This window comes from Erinaceus europaeus, chromosome 17, assembly GCF_950295315.1.
Source record: "Erinaceus europaeus chromosome 17, mEriEur2.1, whole genome shotgun sequence".
NCBI lineage: Eukaryota > Metazoa > Chordata > Mammalia > Eulipotyphla > Erinaceidae > Erinaceus > Erinaceus europaeus.
This window is the reverse complement of record NC_080178.1, coordinates 30398218-30424029: the sequence shown is the minus strand read 5'-3', so window position 1 is coordinate 30424029 and position 25812 is coordinate 30398218. Positions and strand designations below refer to the sequence as shown.

The 25812-nt window shown below is 33.9% G+C and overlaps 1 protein-coding gene across 1 annotated transcript in view; it reads left to right on the top strand.

Moving 5' to 3' along the window:
• ELP4 (elongator acetyltransferase complex subunit 4) overlaps positions 1-25812 on the top strand; it is a 253659-nt gene that overhangs the window by 100689 nt on the left and 127158 nt on the right. The window contains exons 8-9 of the mRNA XM_060176641.1: positions 11692-11800; positions 15778-15884. Coding sequence (XP_060032624.1) covers positions 11692-11800; positions 15778-15884 — 216 coding nt within the window. The remainder of the gene's footprint in view (positions 1-11691; positions 11801-15777; positions 15885-25812) is intronic.

The following is a 25812-nucleotide window of genomic DNA, read 5'->3' as shown; positions in this document are numbered from 1 at the left end:
ACATTGACTCTGCAACATAACCAGTCTCATCCCAAATAGACTTTAAATTAAATCTTACATTGTGATTGAGTGACAGTAGCTGATTTAGTTTATTCAGCACATATTTATGGCAGACACAGTTCTAGGCACCCAGGTAGATATAGTTGTGAAGAGGACAAGCAAGTTCCCTATACTCCTTAGACTTTTTCAACAATGTAAAGGTTTTTGGATGCAGGACAGTATTTGTCTATGTAAGTATTTGGTCACTGAACATGGAATTTGATCTTAAAATGCTTTCTGGACAGAAATTGATGTATAGTTTGAGATTCTTAGAAGTTTCTCATATGACTAAATATATAGGTTAAGAGGATTGCATGTTTTATTTGGAATAAAAGTAACATAAAATCACTGTATCTCTTAGTATAGTAAAACAACTCATCGGTGTTCTTACTTTAGTTATTAGCATTCTGTCAGACTTGTACAGTAATGATTAGTTACTCTTTATTGTACTTTTGGCATGCGTCCCATGTTTAATTTCATTGTAGAGAGGGAACACATAGTTAAGGAAATTGCAAAGGGGGGGGGAGTTAGAATAGGGAAAATAATGACATAGATTCAAAACTGATTCTAACTTATTTTTATAATAAAACATTTCAAGTGAAGAGAAATTATGTTTGTTTGTATTTGAAATATTTTGTGTTCAGTTTTATAACTTTTCGCTTAAATTGTTTTATCTCTTTTGTGTTAAGGGTTATTTCCATGCCAATACAGGAAAAAAAATTAAAAGCACACTTTAAAACAAATGTATAAAGATAAATTCTAAAGATGTGTTAAGAAAACACTAAATTTGTGTATCAATTGTATGTCTTAAAGTATGTGTACACACACACACACACACACACATACACACATATATAGATATATCAAGTTCTAAACAATTTTTCTTTGAATCAGTAGCATTACTCATATTAACTCGTAATAGAGGATCTGTCCAGACATATTAAATATATAAGTGAAAATGACCAAGTTAAATACAGACTTTGTTACATACTGAACTATGGATTAAAGTGTCATTAGAAGTAGCAGAACTATGGACGGCTCCCCTATATTCCAGCATTACTCAGTTCCCAGATCCCTGCTGTGTAGTTGTTTCACTCGCCAAGAAGCCTGTTAAAGTGCCCCCAAGAGCATGTGTACAGCCCTCCATGTTAATAGTTAATTGGTGAGGATGGCAAGATGAGAGGACAGCCGAACATGTGGTCTCTCAGAATCAAGCAGTAGACAGACCTTTAGTTATAATAACAGCAGCTGCTCACATTCTCACAACTCAACTGTTCAAAACTCTGTTGTGAAGATTTTTGTGAAGGGGAAAAAAGAAAGAGGAAAGGTTACATCTAAGAAAAACAGCTGAAACACTACCTTCAATGTCTTCCTACCTATTATCTTACGTATATTATTTCAGCTTTTTTAAAACTTAAGTATACGTGTCTATATTAAAGATTATTTTTCAACTACATTAGATTCTGCTGCTTTTTTACCATTTCTTACTACAAACAGAAGTATTTTTGAATCCTTCAAAACTTTTTAATGATATTTTTATTGCAAAAAAATGATAGCTTTTAATCAGTTGAAATAGGATGCTGTTTGATTTCCATATCTAACAATATCTAGAAAACTAAAAATTTTGGTATCATAAATGGGAGCTGGTTTACTGTTAGTGAAGTTTGTCATATACCCCTCAATTATGCAAACAGTATGTGCTTTTTCAATTAATTTTACTTTCAATTTCCAGTGACAGTTGTGTGTTTGAGAAATAACCAGGAAAGATAATAACATTTATATTTTTTGGAAATAAAAACTTAGTTTCATGCCTTATTGTAATTACATTGGCAAAGTGAAGGAAAATACATTTCCCCTAGTTTATGCATTTTACCTACACAATCTGTGTCAGGTTTTTTCATTTATTTTATTGATTAAAAACTCTTTAACCTGAACCTGTCAGAAAATATTGAAAGACAGAATTATAATTAAAATAGAATATTATATTTCTGTACCTTGCTTATAGCTTTCTTTTCAAATAGAAAATCTGCTTTGTACTATTGCTAATCTATTCAGCTTGTATAATCTATACTTATAAGAAAAGTTTAAATATAAACAATCATGTAAATTTCTCTTTACTTATAAGAATGAAACTTCACTAGCAACAAAATATGAAGCAGCATTTTTCTCATTCTAAATAACTCTGAATATCACTAGTATTTAATGTACTTATTTATAGAAGATTAGTTGGCAAAGGAATTAACTTTCTTTCATTTGGATCTAATTTGAAATTGGTTTGATGTTTTGTTAGTCCTCACTGGCACATGGTCACTTAGTAGTCTTATTTGTTTTTTACCACTTTTTCCCCTAATAATTTCATCAGTAAAATTCTCCCCCCGTTAACTCATTAAAGATAACTATCATAAGCAAGTTGCTGTGTGTGAAATTCACCTTTGAACAAAAAGCAGGAAGAAATGATTTTGTTATGTCACTTGTCATTATTTTGAATGTTAATTTATGTGTATTCCAATTAATCTTCTCCAATATTAATATATTAAATAAATCTTTCAACTGTTGATATGAATGAGATAGTATGTTTTATTGAACAATACAAATATTTTCATATCTGTAAACTTTGCGTACTTGCTGTGTATTTGAGCTGTGTATTTAAGCTTCTAAAGCAACAGACAGCTTTAGAACTAACCACTATTGTGAGATTGTGGAAACTTGTGCTTTAGTGTCCTTGTGAATTTTTCACAGTATGAACTCTTGTTTTTAAAATACTGAAATACACATAATGAAGGAACAACCAACTTTTGTGAATTTACAACTATAAGAAAAAAATGTATTGTAATTGTTGATATGAGCATCTTCATAGAGGAATATACTACCTTTAATCATATAACTTAGTCTATTTTAAATAACTGTTTTTAAAATGTACTTTATTAAGGAGAATATGAATTCCAATGACTTTTCATATGCAGTTTATTAAATAAAATGTCCAAATATCATTACAAAGCTGGGAAGACAGATAGTACAGCAGGACTTTGATGCCTGAAGCACTGGAGATCCAGGTTCAATGTCTACACCACCAGATGTTAGAGATGAGCCTTGTTCTCTTCACCTTGCCCTCCCTCTCCCCACTTCACGAGAAAATAAATAAATAAATCTTCAAAATTAAAAAAAGGAAAATGAAAATTTACATCTTTAATTTCTATCATATTATCAGTTACAAAGGATAAAGTCAGGTAGTCTGGGTTTAATATCTATGAATTCCATGATCGAGGTATTCTCAAATGGGAATCTAATTCTTCTAGAACTTCTTAACTGCTTAAATATTATAAAAACTTGTTTAAAAGTCTAAGAAGCAGTCGTTTCAGTGACCTAAATCATATTAGACCCATCTTAATTTTTTACCTTACTAGTCAGTGTCTTGGAAAATTTCATATTCTGTTCAGGTGTAATAGAATCTGCTTTTCTGAATAATAACAAGTAACAGAACTGTGTTTTTAATACTGCTGCTTTATGCTTGGGATTCAGACATTCCAAGATCTTTCTTCTGTTTTAGACTGTACACGCTGGCATCTGATTAATTTTTAAAATCAAGTTTGTTGCCTGTATATTTAATTTTCTTTCTTGCCTTTGGATGATTAAAACTTTTTTACACAAATGAGCTCCAAATTATTAGTTACTATCTAGTTAGAACATGAGTCTGTATATTTCTTTATTTAAATATGTATATTAAATAAGAACTGAAAAAAAGTAATGATTTTTTAGTATATTTATTTATTCCTTTTTGTTGCCCTTGTTTTATTGTTGTAGTTATTGTTGTTGTTATTGATGTCCTTGTTGTTGATTAGGACAGAGAGAAATGGAAATAGATGGGGAAGACAGAGAGGAGGAGAGAAAGATAGACACCTGCAGACCTGCTTCACCGCCTGTGAAGTGACTCCCCTGCAGGTAGGGAGCCAGGGGCTTGAACCGGGATCCTTACGCCGGTCCTTGTGCTTCACACCACCTGCTTTTAACTCACTGTGCTACCACCAGACTCCCCCATAAGAACAGAAAATTATAAACCTTCAATAAGGTTCATGTGTACCTTTAAAAGAAAAAAAAAACAAACCACCACAATCCTTTTATTATTCTTAACCAAAGCATGTTTACTAAACTACTTTTCTATAGTAAAATAAATTATTATTTTAGTGTTAAATGCTTTTACTACTTTCTCCTAAGTAACTTTAGAGTATTATTGTTCATACTGTGATTCATACACACTCGTGGTGGTGGTTAAATTACTATTTAGAGTCAAAAATTTCAACTCTATCAGTGATAGAAATAGTGAAATATCTCATCATGATATAGAGATTGAGTCATCTTTTTGGGCATATGGAATCTTTGGCTTCTGGACTGTGTAGTCTTTATAATACCCAATGTCCAGGCCTGGACACAACTACTTGGGGAATAAAGGCAGGACGGGACCTCTGTGTTTAGTTGACTTAAGACCGTAGATGGTAAAAGGGGAAAGTATTTTTATAATGACATTGATGTTATTATAAACTGTTCTCTATAGCATCATGTTTTATATACAGAAGTACAGCTATTTGAATTTTCTGTTTATTGTACAAAGAAAATCACCAAAATTTTTGTCTCTGTTATCACAAGGTATATAATTACACCCTAGAAAATATAAGCTTTGAGATATTCTTGTTTACATACATGAATGCATAACTTCCCTGAAAGAAATATTACTATCTTCAAAAAAGCACTTATTTATGAATGCTAAAACAAAAATATATTTGTAACTAATTATGATTAAGTACCAGGTCATAGTTTATATCCTAACATTATGTTTTAGCCCTTTGCTATTAACTATATTATTATTACTAATATATTAAGAGTTCCTGCTTCTTTTAATAATGTTTTCGCACCCTATGTAGTTCATCTTTAATGTTGGGGAGGACAGGGAGAGAGATTAAATTAGCCTTCTAACCTCTTTTTCTTCCAGGCTGATGATGGAAAATAAAAGCTCTTAGCCACAAAATGTAACACTTAGAATTAATATTTAATTAGACTAGCAAATTGTACACTGTGGCTGAAAGCTTCCAAAGAGTTGTTAGTGCCACCATTGACCTACAGGTTTAATAATAACTCACTTCTAGAAGCAAGTGCCAGTTCAGCATAGTAGAGCCACTGTAAGAAAGTCCTGAGAGATTAAAATCAGCAAACCAAATGGCAGGCAGGGATTCCTGGGATGGAGCCTTCTGGAAAGCTGGGAGCTGGAATAGCTTTTAAGCCAGGATTCAGATGAGAACAGTGGGTGAAAAAGCTGATCCCTCCTGTTCTGGGAGCTTCTGGTGATAGGCCAAAATCTTAGAACAGATTTTTACTAAATGTTTTTGCTGCAGCTATTAACTTAACATTGAAAAAAAATCAAATGTTGAATAATTTTTCTGTAAAATTTAACAAATGTTTGTGTAAACATTAGCTCTTAATTTCTTACATACTACGACATAATATCTGTAAACTCAGATCATTAGATTATCAGATAGGTTTGGCGCTGTACATCTATGCTGTTTTGCTGTGACATGCTGTTTCCTTGTTCCCTGTATAGTTGATTTATATGGTTCATTTCTATAGTATTTCATTACGGGACATTATGCAGAGCCTGAAAGTAATTGTGAAATCTATAACCTAAGAAATTTTTTCTTTAAAAATGTAAATATATATTGAAAAACATAAATAAAAACCATTCTTAAAATTTAAAAGCCTTATACTACAAAATCGATACTACACTCATGCTTACGGTAATTAAATTACAAGGTAAGTAAATAAGCCTCCTGGTGAAACGTTGGATCCTTATATGTCTGATAAATTAATCTGGTGAAAAATAGGTTACGATGAACTTGAAAATGTGCAAACACAGAAGAGCCAACTAAAAAAAGAACACCTTACATAATTTATTGGCTATATCTTAAATAATTAAAGAAAAGCTAGTCATTAGTTAAAAATTCAAGCAGGTGAGAACCTTGCCAGCAGAGGGAGTAGTCCTGTCTTCTGTCAGGTTCCCATCATTTTCCCACCTGCCTCAGCTTTTTTCCCAGCCAGTCTCCCATCTGGACCTGGCTCTGTCAGCCTGTTCCTAATGACAGGCTATAATTTTGTCCTCAATATGGGATTATTCTAAGCTGATTTTAAACTTTAGTATCTTTAACCTACTACTTCATAACAGACATCAACTGGACACTGATATTTAGATATTAGCAATTATTTTTCTAGGCAGGGCGTGAGCTTTGGGACTACTGTGAATTGTGTTTTAAAGGTGTCGGGGATCACCTAGTAAGCAACAAATTTGCAAGTTAGGAATATGTAAGATTCATTTTAATATTTATGGAGTAACTTTTCTGGAAAAGAAATTAAAGCGGTATAAATAAATGTTCTGCAAAGTGTAGTATTTGAACCCAGTGTAAATGTAATCTTTGTAAAATGAAAAGAATAAAGTCCTACATTCTACAAAAATATTTCAGTGTCACAGAGCCAATATTTTCACACCAAAATTTATAACATCAAGTGTTCGATAAGATGGGAACCATAAAAATGGTCCATTACTTGTTATGAGTAAAATATGGCAACTTAGCAATTGCTTTTGTCTTTGAGGGTAAGTATATTTACCATTATTAACACCTTCCTGAGCATGTATTAAGCATTTAAAAAAGGAACCAAATGTGTTTTTACTAATGTTTCCACATTAGTATCAGTTTATGATACTAAGGAATATTAGTTAGAATTTTTCATATTTACAAAACTTCTTTTCTGTTTTAAAATTAACTGTGCATGATTCGAAAGGCCGATGATAATCTGAATAGATTTAATTTAACACCATCATTTACTACAAATATCAGTATACTTCATCTGACAGATTTATATTGTCTCTTGATTTCAGAATAATTAAGAACATATTAATTTTTTGATAAAATGAAAATCTAAAGCATATACGTATGTGATAATTCTGAGAGAAAGGTGAGGGGAGTTCTGTAAAATATTGCAAAATTAATGTGAACAATTTTATTGTTTCAGTCTTCTCCCCAGTTTAGTGAAGAATTTACTAAGCATGTAGCAGTAGAAACTCTATTACATATTCCCAGGTTTAACCTTTCATTTAATTTCAAGTTTAATTTTTGGATTAAGTGACAAATGTCAAAAAATTTAGTGTGCTTAAGTGCCTAAGCATATCATTTTTTGGAAAATGTTATAACAACATGAGCTACTGAGTGTACCACACTTACTTTCCTTGTGATGCTCCCCCCCTCTGCTACTCACACATATCATGTTTTCTAGTCAGATCAAACAGAAAGTAACATATTTCATTAACTTTTCAACATTAATTTTGTGATAGCTTTCATGTTATTGTAGTTCCAGATTCATTCACAGATCCTATTTGTGTGCCTTATTTAAATGGAAGCTCATTCTTCCTTCATGGTTTGTGTTTCCTGTGTTAGTATAAATTGAGTAAGCAAAAACTTAACTCTTATTAGAGGCATTGCATAAATACTATAGGCCAGTTGGTCTTTGTCTTTAAAGCTTCTTGATAACTAAATGAATAGTTAATTTCTTGTTAAAATTTTTTCATGGATATATATATACCTTTATTTGGCTCACATTATTTGGTCCATGGAAGTAAGGAAACATTAAGATTTTATGTGTCCTTATCGTTACTTGATTACTCTAAATAGTTATTTCAACCCTTTTTTACTAGATAATGAGAGGAGCTTTATATGACAGTTGTTGAGTATTTATCTCTTTTAAAAGTCTGTAGTTTTGGCTTTATGAGCTTTGAATTGGAAGGGAATGTTAAATTAAGCCTCCTTTATTTGAAGTCTATTTAATAGATTTGGTATATCCAAATAAAGAGAGGGTACCATTCTATAAAAGCGAACAGGAAACTTTCTATAAAACCAAACAAGGAAGGAACAGTCAAAACAAAAACTGAAGTTTTTATGAAATTAAAATTAGAGTACAGATGCAGATAACTAGACAATCTGGTTTGTCTTTTTATTTACAACAACATTTGACATTATTTAATTTTAAATATTAATTAAGAAATTGCACTGCAACACAAAGTTCTAAGCGCCTTTTATGTTACTTAATACAATGCTATTTGAGACTGCCAACAGACTCTTAAAACTTCTGGACACTGGCTCCCTTCTCTTCTGGCTTCCCTCCTAGTCATGTCTTGGCTACTATCCAGAACTGACAACTCTCACCCAGTAGTGAAGGGAGATTTGTCTAGTGTGAGAAGGATTTTTGAGCCATCCTAGATTTTTCACATCCAGATGGGCAAAGAGGAGGGTGGCAGTTTCATTGTACATACTTGAGTTATATCATTATGCCATGCATACAATATAGCCATTAATATTTACTCCTACTGGTATAATCTGAATGTCCCTACTTAAATGTTCTTTACTAGAAACTATAATGTTTATAATGTGAACATTCAAAATCAACTCCAACATTATTCAAATGATATACAAATAACTTTATTTCTCCATTTACAACTCTATGTACTATAGACCAAAGAGGTTTCATCTTGGCTAGTAGCATACAAACACTTAGAATCTATCTAGTTTCCATAGTGTAGTGGTTATCATGTTTGCCTCACACAAATACTTAGAACCTGTTAAGATGAAAATGTGGAAATTTCAGTCTCTTCTTAGATCACTATGTTAAAACTTTCTGAGTATATTTTGTATTATGTTATGGCAATATAATTTCCATAGTACAGTTCTCCTAAAATGAATTATTATGCCTCTAAGGAATTTTTAATGCTCTTATTTTTAGCTCCTTTTAAGTAAATTTATCTACCTTTCTCTTAAAAAACATCTAATATTAATATTATGATTTGAAAGATCTTTTGACAGGAGTTTTAGGATATGGTCGCATCAATCTATCATACTCTGTATGTATCTTAGATCCACAAGTAATCTGGATCTAATTATAATTATAATATAAATACAATACTATTTTGTAATTTTTACATATGTGTGCATTTAGTTGTCCCAGAAAGCTTTTATGATCCTAAAAGCAACCTAAAAGGTTGAATGTATTTATAATTAAGAAAAAGGTTCTCTTATTCAGAAATTTGGATATTATTCATATGAATATATATGTTACTTTTTAATCTCTGAATGGTTTTTGAAGTATCCATGAAGCTTTGACAATTAATCTGGCTTGCTACATTCAATAAACTTGTTTCCAAAATTACTATACAGAAAGCAGTAATTCATTGTTATGTATAATTTATTTTTGGTAGTAGTATGAGTTAAACTGTCATGAGCCTACCACTTTGTGAAAGTTTTTAAAGTAGATTTTAAGATTGTAGTTATTGTGATAAAAGCTTACTGACTTATAAATATAATACATGAACTGTATTAATGATTTTCATATATTTTGAAATCCAGACTGTACACATATTTTGTGTTTGGGGTTCATTAGTTTTTCCTTTGTTAGTTTCACAGAAACTACCTTTAAAAGACTTATACATTGACAAACAGTGCAGGGTATTTAGTGATGTATTAGCATATTTTAAAGTCAAATTAAGGATAGAAATTCTCTTTGAGATAAATATCAGGTTGGCCACTGTAATACACAGATCCTTGCTTATATACTACTAGAGTGAAATATTAATCCCATTTTTAAACCTCACAATTTCTAGCATATAATTGAGAAAGTCTTAGTTGATATCACTGGAATTCTGAACAATTGAGATTCAACAAAAATTGACTTTTATCATTTTAGACTCATTTATATAAATAAATTCAGTCTTCTACTTAAAGATAAAAGGAAATCTGACCTTTTTGATTAAGAAATACTGTCAGTAGCCTTTATAAATGCTTGTTCTTCTGAGCGTCCATGACAGGAGTTTTCTTCCCAGTTGAGTTTATGCTAAGAATGAAGTGATAAGAGCTTAGTGGTTGTTATCTATGATTCTTCTTATTGGAAGAACCACATGGTTATTCTTCATTCCACTTGTTCTCACCCTCTATAACCAACTCAGCCATACTCCACCCCCACCCTAACATTGTTCACTACTCAGCACAATGAATCATTTTCAAGTTGACTCATTGTGAACTGTCTCCCAGCTGTTGGAATGTCTGGCAGACATTTTTGTTTGGGTGAAGAATAACTGGCTGAAGCCCAACCTGGATAAGTTTGATATAATGGTCTTTGGCTAAAGAAATATTGAGAGGAACGTGTTCATGGTTCTGAGGTCCCTGTTATTCCCGGAGTAGGAACCATCCTCTGTGATATAGAACTGAAAGTAAGGTATCAATCTATTATTTTCTCACCATTGAATGAAAAATTGCCTTGGGGAAAAATGGACATTTCCAAATTATGTTTATTTTTTTGTATACTTGGTACTCATGTGATTTTAGATATTAAGATAATAAATAATAATTATTTCAACTAATTCCATTCAAAGTACTGATTAAATAGCTGAAACATTTGTATGACACTCAGATCTACTTCTGGAGGACTTTTAAATACTCCACTAGGTGTGAGTTAACTAGTCATTCCAGCATAATGTTTAATGTTAGACGCTACTATTTATTTTATAGGAGTCAGGTAAAACTAACCATCCCTCTTTTAGTTCTTATTCTTACTTTGACTTTACAAAGGGATTTAAGAAAAAAGGACTACCCATAATCTCAGTAGTCAATCACAGTTTCAGAAAGTGAACAACTTTGATTATATGTAAATTTTTCTCTAACAAATATTAAGACAGAAGTCTTTTCATTATTACAAAATTTTACAAACAACAACTTTTTGATATATAGAATCTTAAAGTGCAAACATTTTTCCATGATACTATCACATATGAAATAATTTTCTGACCAATCATCCTGTCAAGGCCAGAACTAATAGATATATTGACTTACAGTCAGGTTATAAGGAAAGCATTTTATTTTTAGTGAGTTTAATACTGTAACCATAAAAATGCTTAATACTGTAGAATTTTTACTACTTAAAACACAACATTTTACCATGTATTGCTTAGCAATATTTTTGTTTCATGTGAATTATGTTGAAGGAAATTGTAAGCGGCTAGAGTAGTTCTAGCCTACCTACCAGTGTTCCTTTGTCTTTGTTATTATCCCATAGTCAAATATTAGCATCTGGAGAAGACTCCAGAACTAACCATGCTGCAACCTCTTTGCTGCAGTCACTCATGTTTTACATATAATCCAGAGGACCTCAGCTGTTCTAAGTCTGGGACCTGATCCCGGTTGACAGATGATAGTGGGATCTTGCCTTATACATTTTTACCCTACTTGCCACTGCTTCTGAATCCTGAGGCCTATCAGTTTTTCAGTGGGTAAAATAATTTTTTAAATTATAGGGATGAGAACAAATGTTGCCTTTCCTTTTAAGATAAGAGGATATAGTTTGTTTTCTACCAAAACTGAGATATGGCCCATACCTTCAGCTCTTCATAATTGTATCTGCTGAAATTTTCTATGTCCATTCCCTTTTTAACCTGTGGTAACTTTAACTTTTAAGTTAATTTCTTTGTATTGGTAGTCTGTCTCGACTGCAAATTGTCACTGAGATGATACAGTAGCATTGTATTAAAAGTTGTGTTCTAAAATATAATGTGTTTGTTTTCTTGTTTTACAGAATAAAGCAAATGTTGCTCGTATGACAAACTTGTCAGATGTTGTAGTTGGTCTGGAATCATTTATTGGCTCTGAAAGAGAAACTAACCCGTTATATAAGGATTATCATGGTAAGCAGCACCTTTATAATGAGGACAACATGTTAAGGTTGTTTCTAGCATATGTGGAAGCATCTTGTCCTGTCATATTATCTGTATATTATTTCTCATTCCTGATCCATTTTGCATGGCAGTTTGCTGCTACACTACAATAGGACTACCAGTTATGGTAGCTGGAAGGAGTCAAACCTAGGTACTGTGGTATGACTCAGTCAAATGTGCATTTTGTTCCAATAACTATACAGCCAATCATAATTATTAGCCTTGTTCAAAATAGATGTCACAGTAGTTCTAATAATAGCTTGGAAAATCAGCTTGTACTTTACAAAGCTTAGATGTATGATAAATAAAATTCATACAATATATATTTTTAAATTCCTAATGAGTCATACTTTCAGAAAGTATCTTTGATAATATGTGAATTTTCCTCATTTTACTTACTCATGTATTTTTGAAGCTTTTAGCAACATTATTTATAGTCATTTGGTTAGTTAGAAGATTTATTTGTTAAAGTACTTGTGTAGAATTACTGGAAGAAGAAAGTTTATTTTATTTTATTTTTTTTAATATTTATTTATTTATTGGATAGATACAGCCAGAAATTGAGAGGGAAGGGAGTGGTAGACAGGGAGAGAGAGAGAGACACCTGCAGCACTGCTTCACCACTTGTGAAGCTTACACCCTGCAGGGAGGGACTGAAGACTTGAACCTGGGTCCTTGAACACTGTAACATGTATGCTCATCCAGGTGCGCCACCACCAGCCCCCAGAAGAAGAAAGTTTTAATAGTTGTAAATTACCTTAAATTTAAGCTGAATACAGCATGTAGTGATTAATATATTTTTACCTATTTACTTTCTCTGGCTAAATACTAATTATTTTATTACTATAGAATTACTGTACATCCAATAAAACCTCTAAAGACAGGACAGTTCATGTAAAGGCTGCTACAAGATTGTGTTGGGTAGTGATTGTACAATTGTGACAATGTCTAGAGTTCATAAATGAATGAAGGAATACGAGCTGTTGTATACACTGGGTGCCAGTTCTGAGTGAGCATATAACCTTCAAAAAGTACAGAATTTGTATGATAGTTTTTTAAAATATTGATATTATCTTCATTTATTGAATAGAGACAGCCAGAAATTGAAAGGTAAGAGGGTGATAAAGAAGGAGAAATACAGAGAGACACCTGTAACATTGCTTCACCACTCGCAAAACTTTCCCCCTGCAGGTGGGGGCTGGGAGGTCGAATCCTGGTCCTTGCACATTGTAACAGGTGTTCTACCACCCGGCCCTGTATGATAGTTTTTAAATGCTGGAAAATATAAACCATTTTAAACACTATAGTAAGATAATTAGTTTCATGAACATGTACTTAAACAAGTGTGCATTTGGTATATACTCAGATTAAACCTGTATATAAACCATATTGTCACTTTGATGGCAAGAAAGCTATTAAAATTAGACTATTTTTCTTTTAATTGGCTATAATTGACTTATAACATTGTATTAATTATAGGTATACAGCTTAATTATTGCATATATATACACACACACATATATATATATATGTAGTTAGTGTAGTAATTTTACTTTATACCCATCACCACACATAGTTAACAAACTTTTTTCCTGATAAGAACTTTTAAGATTTGCTATCAACAATTTTTAAATATGCAATAAAATATTATCAGCAGTATTCACCAAGTTGAATGTTTTATCCTCAGGATTTCTATATCTTATAACTGGAGAAGGTATTTATTTAAATTATTATTATTATTATCCCATTTTCTTAAAAAAAAAAAAAAAACTTCAATCTAGCAGCTGGAGAGGTTGTTCAGTAGAAGAGGACAGGACTTACATGAGTGAGACCTAGTGTTCATTTCCTGGCTCTGTGTATTTCTGTGTGCCAAATTATTGCTCTAGTTTTTTCTCTCTCTCATATCAAAATAATAACTAAAATAAAATGAACTAAAAACTCAAATTAAATACTATCTTTATATATTATATCTGAGTATCATTTCCACATATTATTAGTTTATAAACTTGGTAAAATTATTTTGGTGAAAACATTTCAAGGGTTTAAAGGCTATGTTTATTGGATGGAGGAGATAGCATAATGCTTATGCAAACATACTCTCATTCCTGAGGCTCTGAAGTCTCAGGTTCAATCACCCACATAACCATAAACCAGAGCTCATCAGTGCTTGGTAAAAATAAATAAATAATAAATACTATGATTATTTTGTTTGCTGAAATTTCTATATTGGGTGGTCCTAGTGGCTAGTAAATTTTCTGTTAATAAGAATCTGATTGTGGTGTATTGCACCAAAATAAAAGACTCTGGGCTGGGTTGCAGGGGAGAGTTCAGGTCCTGGAACAGAATGGTTGAGGCCCTAGTGGGGGTTATATTATTGTGTGGAAAACTGAGAAATGTTATGCATGTACGAACTATTGTATTTACTGTCGACTGTAAAACATTAACCCCCCCAATAAAGAAATTTAGAAAAATAATAAAGTCACTACTAGAAGTCCCCCCCAAAAGAATCTGATTGATCATTTATTCTGTAACAACTCCTTACTTCATAGTTAGCCAAACAAGAATATGCAAAGTTAAAATTAGAAATAGTACAAATGGAAGTGTAGTATACTGTTTTCTAATGTACTTTACTAATTTGTAACCAAAAGCTGTCTTAATAATATGTCTTACTATACCTTTTGTATATTTTATGTTTAAAAAAATCAGTCATATTTTTTATGAGGAACTTTTTATAAAAGTAAACGTCTGGAAGTTTATTATCCTTTCAATATTTTATTTACTTATTTTGTATAGAGAAAAATTGAGGGAAGAGAGGAAATTAAAGAGGGTTAGAAAGGAGGAGACACCAGCAGCACTGCTTTATCATTTGTGAAGCTTCCCCTGCCTCCAGCCTGCCCTCTGCTGGTGGTGACTAACGGCTTGAACCCTTTTCTTAGTGCAGTGTAATATGTTCACTCAGCCTGGTACACCACCACCCAGCCCTAGAAGGTTATTACCTGATTAAGCTAAAATAAATACATCACTAAGCCTGCAAACATACTTAGACATATAACTTTATACTAGTGAAGCAGATCTGTAAATGAGATTTAACTAATTAATTCACATATGGATTTTTCTCCCTCCTCCCACATTTGGGGATCAATGTTTTCAAACTGACAGTTCTTAAATATAGGTTGAGTCAGTCAGAGAGATGCACTGAAGAATATTTCATATCTTCATCTGTGGCAAATGACTCTGAGTTGAGACAGGAACTGCATCAAGTGATATAAAAGCCATCCAGAGCCTTGTCAGAAAAATTAGCAAGTGTTGCTGTCAAGAGGCCAAAGCTCAGTTTACCTATCACTATTACAAAGCTTAGAACTGCTACATAAAAGTCTAACATGCCATGAAAATGAATGCCTTGGGATACAACAGAGGCTAATGTTTTGGTCCTAGAGTATGCTCTGAAATGTAGTTTTCTTCAGTGTTTTGTTCAAGTCATTAATAAGGCACAAAATGAAATACTTTTCATTAGTGCTTCATTGGTTATCAGTAACCCATAAGCCTTGTTTTGCTGGCTGCTTACTGGTGCAGTTAATAAAATAAAGATCACTCAGTGGTGCCGTGGGCAGCATGCAAGGTGATAGCCATATTTGCTTACTGTAAATACAAGAGAAAATCACACACAAAACGGCTGTAGTTTTGACAAGTATTAAGATCCCTCTTTACATCTGTACTTCTGTACCAAAGTGCAATTAGTTTTCCTCGCAAGGATTTCTGTTTATCTTATTCTGCTTGATTACTTGAGTATAATCACACCATTTGCTTCATTGCTCTTGGTAGTAAGCTCCAGTTTTTAAAAGGGGAGGATGCTTGTGTGTAAATTTACAGGAATCTACTGCAAAAGACTCTTAATTTATGCATCCAATGACAGCATTTAATTTTTCTTTTCATTTTCATTCCACAAGGTTTGATGCATATACGGCAGATTCCTCGGCTTAATAACTTGATTTGTGATATATCAGATGTCAAAGACTTAGCTTTTAAATTAAAAAGGAAGCTATTCACCATTGAGGTAAGAGAGAATTTTTATATTTTAATTCACACTCTTGCAATAAACAGTATCTCCTTATATTTGGGTGAGGTGTGTGTTAATGGACATTTTAAATTGTTAGAAGTAAATATTTTTAAGTTCTTTTGATGTAACAGTAATTTTTTAAGACTTTTTTTTCTTTCATCTTTATGGCATCTCATTAGAGTATCATCAAAATGTTTTTTTTCTAAAACGACCATTAGAAATAAATGCCAAACTTGTATGACATGTACAGTTCCATGACTTTCAGAACATGTTTAATTAAATGTTAATGAGCTCTGCTTATTTATCTGTGGAATGTGAATGCAACCCACTACTATGTATGACTAAGAGAAGAGGATCCATAACTATTTGCAGACAGCATTTTTCTTTATACAAGTGGAATCACCTTTGTGTTTTTTAGTGCTATAGAAAAAACTTAACAGTGTCTACTCAGTAAGATCTCTACAAAACTTAAACTTTTTTTGTGACTTTTGTACAAGCAGTAATGACAGAAAATACTATCAATAGTACAGAAGATTTATTTCAATTTAATTTTACTAAAGAGCAAATGAACTAGCATTATTAAGCAATTAGAGTTGATGTATTTATTAACAAAATAAATGTTCGGAGATATGGCTCTTGGGTGATGCGATAGTTATCAGTAGAGTCTGTGTAATTTTTTTTTTTTTAACAAAGACATAAAACAGCCAAGCAATTCTGACACACCATTTTGTTTAATCTCTTTTCAAATGAAAAGCTCTTAAGCAGGCCACTTGTCTTAACTGCTTGAAACCATAAAAAGGGAGAATTGCCACCAATAAATTAGCATATTTTTAACTTCGTCACCAAATGATGGTCGATGTGGCTTGGCACTGCTTTGGTGTTTGGGACTTCACCCTTAAGTGACCATTTTGGCCCTTTTTTGACCCTCTGCCCTCTTTAGCTGGCCACTTGATAAGGTAACTTAATGGTTCTCTCTCTTTTTCTCTTTCCCTTCACAGTCGCAAGTAGTGCTAACCTATAAATCATTGTAAAGGCCCTATCCAGTGACAAATTAATGTGCCCTCCTCCTAATTAATGGTCATCAATGTCCTTAATTATCTAATCCTATTGAGAGCAGTTAATAGTTAATCAGGCAGCCAGTTCTTCAAGCAGGTCATCTCTGCAGGAATGTTACAAGTTTCTCATCTGGGGATACTCCCTTCAAAAGCCACTTGAAGCCAAAGAGCAAGAGTATAGAAATACTGATTCTTGAGCTAATTTGCTTTAGTTCTCACAAGAAGTCATTGAAATGGAACCTGACACTGTAATTGTTTAAGGCATTCTAAAAGAATATTGAGCAATTTACCAGAATATTATTTAAAGCTGTTAGAAGGGAAAAGTTATTTTTCTAGTGAAAGATGTTAAATTGTTGTTCTTGTGGCATCTTTCTACCAAGATAAGTATTCTGACAACCACATCTAGGGATTATACTATATTATACAAACTAAGCAGGTTTACTAGTTAAAAAAAAAAAAAGTACACCTAGTGAAGAAAATAATACAATAATATCAATTATGTTTATCTCCTCTCTATTTCTCCCTTGCACACAAGTACACACATACACGCATGCATGCACACAAATATAAAACAAGGTGTTACTTAGAGGGCAAGTAAGTAGAATAAAGGATTTACATAATGTCAAGTGGTACCTCTCTTTTAAATAAATTTAGATTCTAAATAATGACTTTGTTTTACCATTGAAGCTGTTGGAAGATCTTTTATTTACTACATAAATTCCTGTTCATTTTCCTCTCTTTTTTCCACTTATGCAAAAAGAACCATTATAACTGATTGCACCTGTGATCACAAATTTTTGAAACCAAAACACAAGTAAATGGCAATTTGTTAATACTCAATACAATCTATAAAATCCTTTGCCTTTTCACCTATAACCCAATCCATAAAGTGTTCATATTTTTAATAGAGATAAATAGATATAAAGCATTCTGTATTAAATTGAAATCATTTCGTGGGAGTGGGGGTTGATGATTTGCAATACTGTTGTTGACACATGGGTACAATTTCTCATTTTCCTATGATACTATCTGCAGAACACTCACCCCAAGTTTGGGTCTTTTTCCACTGTCATGTACCAGGACACCAATACCCTCTCTGTCCCCCCTCTTCCTCTACTTTCCCAGAGTCCTTTCCTTTGGTGTAATGCACCACACCCTGTCCAGGTTTCACTTCGTGTTTTCCCTTTCTGTCCTTGTATCTTAAGTTCTATCTATAAGTGAGACCATCCAGTATTTATCTTTCTCTTTTAGGCTTATCTTTACTTACTCTATAAAGTTAAGAAGAAAATGAAGGTTTTTATTCTGATTCATTCACTCTATAAAAATCCATCAGATAATTTGGAAATATTTGAAATTAGAAAAAATACAAATGGGGGGGTTGGGCAGTGGTGCACCTGGTTATTACCATGCTCAAGGGTCTAGATTCGAGTGTTGGCTCCCCACCAACAGGCGGGATGCTTCAAAAGTGGTGAAGCAGGTCTGCAGGTGTCTGTGTCCCTCTCTATCTCCCCCTCCGTTCTCAATTTCTTTCTGTCCTAGCCAATAAAAAAATTAATTAAAAAGGAAAAAATGACCACTGGAAGTGGTGTTTCCATAGTCCCAGCAATAATCCTGGTAGTAATAAAAATTAATAATAAATAAATAAAATGCAAGTATAAATAGATCAAACACTAATAGAAATATGAGGACCGAAGTTAAGGGTGAGAGTTTTCTGCAGACACCAACAAAGGTAGATAAGAAACTGAATCCTTCTTTTAGCTACCAAACTATAAATCATTAGCTCATCAGTAAAATTATTTAAAGAAAAAGAGGAGCCAGGTGGTGGTGCAAGGACCTGGGTTCAAGTCCCTGCTCCTCATCTACAGAGGGAAAGCTTCACAAGTGGTGAATCATGGCTGCAGGTATCTCTCTGTTTCTTTCTTTCTCTATCTCCTCTCCCTTCTCAACTTCTCTCTGTCTCTATCTAATAATAAATAAAAAAATAATTATAAAAAATAAATAAAAATTTTAAAAAGAAATATATACCAATATAGTTTTAATGAGATAAAAACCATAATTTCACCTAATTTAAATGCTATAAGTACAACATTGGATGCTATAATTCTATATGATAACATACAGCCAGTACACAGTATAACAAAAGGAAGCAAGAGAATTCCTTTAATAAAGGTGGAAATTATCCAGTGCAAAATATTTTCATATATAAAGCAAGTAAATGTTTTTAAATGAATATTAGCATATATATATCTTTATATATAGTTATTTTATATGTATAAATACATATGTGTAAGTGCATGTATATATGTGTGTATACTATACTATTCTGTAAAGTCTGATACTATGAAACTGTTTAAGACTTTGGGGCCATATGGTGGCATGCCTGGTAGAGCGCACTTGTTACTAGGTGTAAGTCCTGGGTTCAAGCCTCCAGTTCCCACCTGCAGAGGGAAAGATTCAGTAGCAGTGATGCAAGAGTCTCTCTCTCCTCCTCTCTATCTAACTTTTCCCTCTTGTTTTTTCTTTGTCTCTATTCAATAAATAAATAACTGACCGGATTTTTTTAAAAAGTTAAGAACTGTTTAAGACTTTTAGCAAGATAAAGGAAAACATCCTTTATCATTTACTTTTAAAAATATTTTCTATTTTTTTCTTTTTTTTCTTTATAAAAAGGAAACATTGACTAAACCATAGGATAAGAGGGGTACATGTCCACACAATTCCCACCACCAGAACTCTGTATCCCATCCCCTTCCCTGATAGCTTTCCTATTCTTTAACCCTCTAGGAGTATGGACCCAAGGTCATTGTGGGATGCAGAAGGTAGAAGGTCTGGCTTCTGTAATTGCTTCCCCCTTCCCTGCTGAACATAGGCGTTGACAGGTTGATCCATACTCCCAGCCTGCCTTTCTCTTTCCCTAGTGGGGCAGCACTCTGGGGAAGCAGAGCTCCAGGACACATTGCTGGGGTTGTCAGTCCATTGAAGTCTGGTTGGCATCATGCTAGCATCTGGAACCTGGTGGTTGAAAAGAGAGTTAACATACAAAGCCAAACAAATTATTGACCAATCATGGACCTAAAGGCTGGAATAGTGCAGATGAAGAGTTGGGGGGTCCTCCATTTTGTAGATAGCTAGTAGGCATGTTTTACTTATATTCCAAAGGGCTTGTGGCTATACTAGTGTTTTGGGTTTTTTTTTTTTTTCTTTTTCTTTTTTCCCCTGAGCCTGAAAACTGATATGCAGGTGGATCCAAGTTATTGTCTGGGGAGATGATGTCATGGCTGGAAAAGGACCAGAATGCTGGATCAGGGAAGAGAGTAGCTCCCTAATATGGGAAACGTATATAAATATTGTTGACTGTAAACCACATCGAATTGGTGTGATCTGGGGCCTATATTCAGCTTAAGATCCTATGTGACCTCTGCATCCCTGTAGATCTGAGCTCACATTCTGTGGTCACGAGTAGGAACATTCCAAGTTGCCCCAATATCGACCCATCTTCCTTAGGTGTAGCATAGAGTATGTTGTCCATCCTCTCTTCGGAGGATGGAATATTCTCTACTGTTGTTGATCCACATTGAGGGCAAGGTCCTATGGGGGACAACAAAGGTGTCTGTTGTGTTGTTCCTGATAGAGATGACCGGTAACAATGGATTTATTCGAGGTCTAGGCTCAGGACTTCCTGAACAGGGCCTCAGCTGATGGGGTGGCCTGATAGTGACTAAAGAGTCATCGTTAAAGTATGCCAGTCTGTTGCCCTTATTCAGGTTTTGCAGTCCTTACTTTAATAAGGTTAGCTTTGGAGTGAGTGAGAGAACTGTAATAGGAATTAGGTGAGGACGGTATCTAAGTCTAAGTAGACACTATTAAAAACTTTATACTGACTCACTACAGATGTATTTTTGCTTTCAGGTGTATATTTTTACCCTAATTTATGGATACATGTGAACATATGCTCTGTCTCTTGGTACCTGGTCTATATCTAGGTTTTGGGACTTTGTTAAGAAGTGAACTTCCTGGAATGGAATTAGAGAATACTATGAAAAGAAAGGTCTCACCCGAGTAATGAGAGTGAAGGGTTGACATTCCATGCCTGATGTCTCTGGACACAGTCTGAAGTGAAGCATGCTGAGGTGGTACTCCTTGTGTTGATTAGGTTGGGATTGGTGGATGCAATATCACTTGGAATGAATTGAGAGAAGCATGCAGGGAAGTGACCCCCACCCTAGAGGTTTCAAGACTGGGAGAAATATAGGCTCTATAAAGGAAGCAGGAGGTTCCTGTTGTCTTAGGGTTTAAGAAGACAATAGATAGTTATTGCTATAAGCACATTATTTGCCATTTGGGTTAACTTTGAACTATCCCTTTGTTAGGATTTGCTGTATCATACACAACATCACCATAATTTATGTCCTTTGACATTATTTGTATAGAGCTGTGCCACCAGTTGCTTCTGTTCTTCCTGGTCTAAGCTTTTAAGAGAGTCAACATATCAAAGACTCAGCCTATGTATTAAAAAGACTCAGTCTGTGCTTTAAAAATGTTGAGGCATTCAATCAATTTTCCCCTCTCATATTAATTAAATAGTGATTTATATGACTACAAATTAATATGCAGTGTATATAAACACCATTCCCACCACTAAAAGACTAAAAGAACCTGAGACTTCAGAGCCCCACTCAATAAAGTCTTCTGCATAGTCATTGTACTGTCTCCCCAGTCCTCACTTTCTTTAAATTTTACATTTTTAATGAAAAATTAAGTTTTTAAACCTCCTTTTTATAGCTGTTTCTCCAAGATAAAATATATCAACATATACTAATTAAGAAGGAACTTTCTTAGTAAAAAGAAAAATGCACACAGAAAAGGAAGTTTCTCTTGTATATTTGTACCTGTGATGTGCTTTCAGAAAATAAAAGTGGTATAATAGGCAAGGCAGAAATAATTCCTGATTCGATTCTATGCAGTCATATTTTTTAAAAAATATTTGTTTATTCCCTTTTGTTGACCTTGCTATTTTCTTGATGTTGTTATTGTTGGATAGGATAGAGAGAAATGGAAAGAAAAGGGGAAGACAGAGAGGGGGAGAGAAAGATAGACACCTGCAGACCTGCTTCACTGCCTGTGAAGGGACTCCCCTGCAGGTGGGGAGCTGGGGGCTCGAACTGGGATCCTTAGATATGTCCTTGCACTTTGCACCGTGTACGGTTAACCTGCTGTGCTACCACCCGGCTCCCATACAGTCAGATTTTGATACACATGTGCTGGGAAATCAACACACATGTTGAAATTTACTGTCAGCCAGTTGATAAGGCATAAGACAAAAGAAATAGGCAGGGTGGGGGAGATAGGATAATGGTTATGCAAAGAAACTCTCATACCTGAGGCTTCAAAATCCCAGATTCAGTTCCCCACACCACCATGAGCTGAGCAGTGATCTCCTAAAAAAAAAAAAAAAAAAAAAAGAGGAAAGAAAGAGTCAAACATTTATATCTTTTGGGTAACTACTACTACTACTACTATTATTATTATTATTATGACAGAAATTGAGAGTGGAGAAGATAGAGAAGGAAAGAGAAAGACACCTGCAGATCTGCTTCCTGCAGGTGGGGAGCCCAGGACTCAAACCCAAATCCTCCTGCCTGTCCTTGCACTTAGTATTACTATGTACACTTAACAAGGTGCACCACCACCCAGCCTCCCTTGGATAAGTTTTCTTCAGTTTACTAGATCATTATCCTTTTGTGTAAGAAAACAATATATGTGTGTGTGTGTGTGTGTATGTATGTATCTATGTATGTATATTTAATTCAGTATTTTTGGTGGAAGCAGGGTCTCACTCAGGTACTATTTCACCCCTCCAGGACAGTTTTTCATTCAGACAAGTGTGACAGCAGCAGCATTAAGAGTTTCCTCCATTGCCACAACAACTATCATGTGGTGATGTGACATGAAGATGGGTCACACACACGGCAATGCAGGGACCCTACTCAGGGAGTTATCTCTGCAGGCCTTATCTAATTTTATTATCAGTCTTAGTCATTTTTTAAAATAATTAAAATATATATATATATATTTTATGCCTCCACATTTATCGCTGAGGCAATATGAATCCCCCATTCCTAGAGGCCATTTTTTTTCCATCTTGTTGCTCTTGATGTTATTATTGTTGTTGTTGCTGCTGTTGGATAGGACAGAGAGAAATGGAGAGAGGAGGGGAGGACTGAGATGGGGAAAGAATGATAGACACCTGCAGACCTGCTTCACAGCTTGTGAAGTGACTCCCCTTCAGGTAAGAAGCCAGGGGCTGGAACCTGGATTCTTGTGCCTGCCCTTGTGCTTCACGCCATGTGCACTTAATCTGCTGTTCTATCTCTGGCCCCAATTTATCTTTTTTTTTTTTGCATCTTCCCAGCCAATTTATCTATTTTTAAAGAGGGGGGTGGGGAGGGAGAGGGAAAGGGATAAAGAGAGAGAGGAGAAAGAGGCCAGAGCACCATTCTGGCTTATACAATGTTGGGAATAGAACAGGGGGACTCATACCACACTTTATAGAAGGCAACACCCATGTTCAGCGGGGAAGCAATTACAGAAGCCAGACCTTCCACCTTCTGCACCCCATAATGACCCTGGGTCCATACTCCCAGTGGGATAAAGAATAGGGATGCTATCAAGGGAGGGGATGGGATAAAGAGTTCTGGTGGTGAGAACTGTGTGGAGTTGTACCCCTTTTATTCTATGGCTTTTGTCAGTGTTTCCTTTTTATAAATAAAAATTGTAAAAAAAATTAATAAAATAATAAAATAAAGGTAAGAATGAAAGGAAGAAATGAAGGCATTCTTTCTGTATTATTTCTTCTGTTCTTGAATTTTTCTTTCCAGGTTAATTATCATTCTTTTTTTTTATGGTAAGCATATCAGATTTCATTAGAGATTGTTAATAGCACCTAGTTCCAGTCAAAGTTCCCTCCTCTTTTTAAATTGATTTAACATAGGTTGACAATATAAAATTAGGGGTATAGTTTCATACTGATAATGTATGCGTTTGTAAGACTCAATATAGCCACCACCAATGTACCATTGCCAGCATGTCAAATAATCACTATAGGTTTCTAAAAGCCATATTATTTGCAAGTTTGTTTGATTGAGTTATTTCTATTCCACATATGAGTGAAACTGTCGGTCAAAATCATTTCTTTCATTCCCTTATTTACTAAAATTAGCATAATTGTGTCAAGTTCAGTTCTCAAAATACACAGTTTTAATTTATTTTAATGTCTGAGTTATATTCCATTGAAAATATATTCCACAACCTTTATATCCAGCCATTTACCTGTGGACATTTAGATTGACTATATTTTTGTCTATTGTGAATAGTGCTGCTTTGAACACCTTTTTGAATTAGAGTAAACTCCTGGTAAGAATATTGCTATATTTTAGCATACTTCCATTTTGATTTCTTTGAAGAGTCTCTGTATTTTCTAGAAAGGCTAACAATATACCAGATCTTCTTTTTCTCCACATCTTTGTTAATACTTGTTGGAATACTGTATATGTTTCATTAATAATGAGAGTCTGTAACAAGGCAATTGTAACCAGTCAGTAGTCTTTGTGTTATATGAATAGGTAAAAACAAGTATTTCTTACTTTTTTGGAGTGCATATTGGTATTGTACAAATTATTCCAATGGAAACATTTATCAGTGATTTTTTTTTTTCACTACTACTACTGAGTATTCATCAACAGTAAAGCTTATAGGGGTTTGGACAGTAGTGCACCAGGTTAAGCACACATGATGTAAAGTGCAAGGACCAGCTTAAGGATCCCGGTTTGAGCCCCTAGCTCCCCACCTGCTACAAGGTCGCTTCACAAGTGGTGAAGCAGGTCTGCAGGTGTCCATCTTCCTCTCCCCCCTCTGTCTTCCCCTCCTCTCTCGATTTCTTTCTGTCCTATCCAGCAACAATGACAACAATAACAACAAGAATAATATTAACAACAATAAGGGCAACAAAAGGGAAAAATTAGCCTCCAGGAGCAGTGGATTCGTAGTGCAGGCACCTAGCCTCAACAATAACCCTGGAGGCAAAAAACAAACAAACAAACAAAGCAGCTCTATAAATTAACCTTTCTACTCAAACCGTAACAGAATGAAATTTATAATAGTTATCTAAAATCTTAGAGTATATTTATATAAGTAAAAAAATAAAGTTTAACTTTGATTCATATGACTTCAAAGTAAACTAACTAGCCTTCCTATTTTTTAAGAACTGTTAGTTCATAATAGCACAATTTATAATAGCCACAACCTGGAAGCAACCCAGGTGTCCAACAACAGATGAGTGGCTCAGTAAGTAAGTCATGGTATATATACACAATAGAATACTATTCAGCTATTAAAAAATAATAAATTCACCTTCTTCACCTCATCTTGAATGGAGCTTGAGCGAATTATGTTGTGAGATACAGCAGACAGAGATTGATAAATATGAGATGATCTCACTCACAGACAGAAGTTGAGAAATAAGAACAGAAAGAGGAAACGCAAAGTGGAACTTGGACTCGGTTTGGTGTATTGCACCAAAGTAGTGGACTCTGGGGGAAGGGGAGACTTTCAGGTTCTGGTACAGGATGGTGGAGGAAGATCTAGGCTGTGGTTGAGAGTGTTTTGCATTGAGAGTGTTTTGTATTTCAAGATTGAAAATATGATTACTGGGTTAGACTAACATATAAATGACATGCTGTTTACTGCATATTTTCCATATAAAATGAGTAATACTTATGTAGGTTTTGATTGATTAGGAGTAGCATGATGTCATATATAGTAATATTAATTGTAAGTAGTATACCTATATGTGTCTTGTAAACTGCATGAAT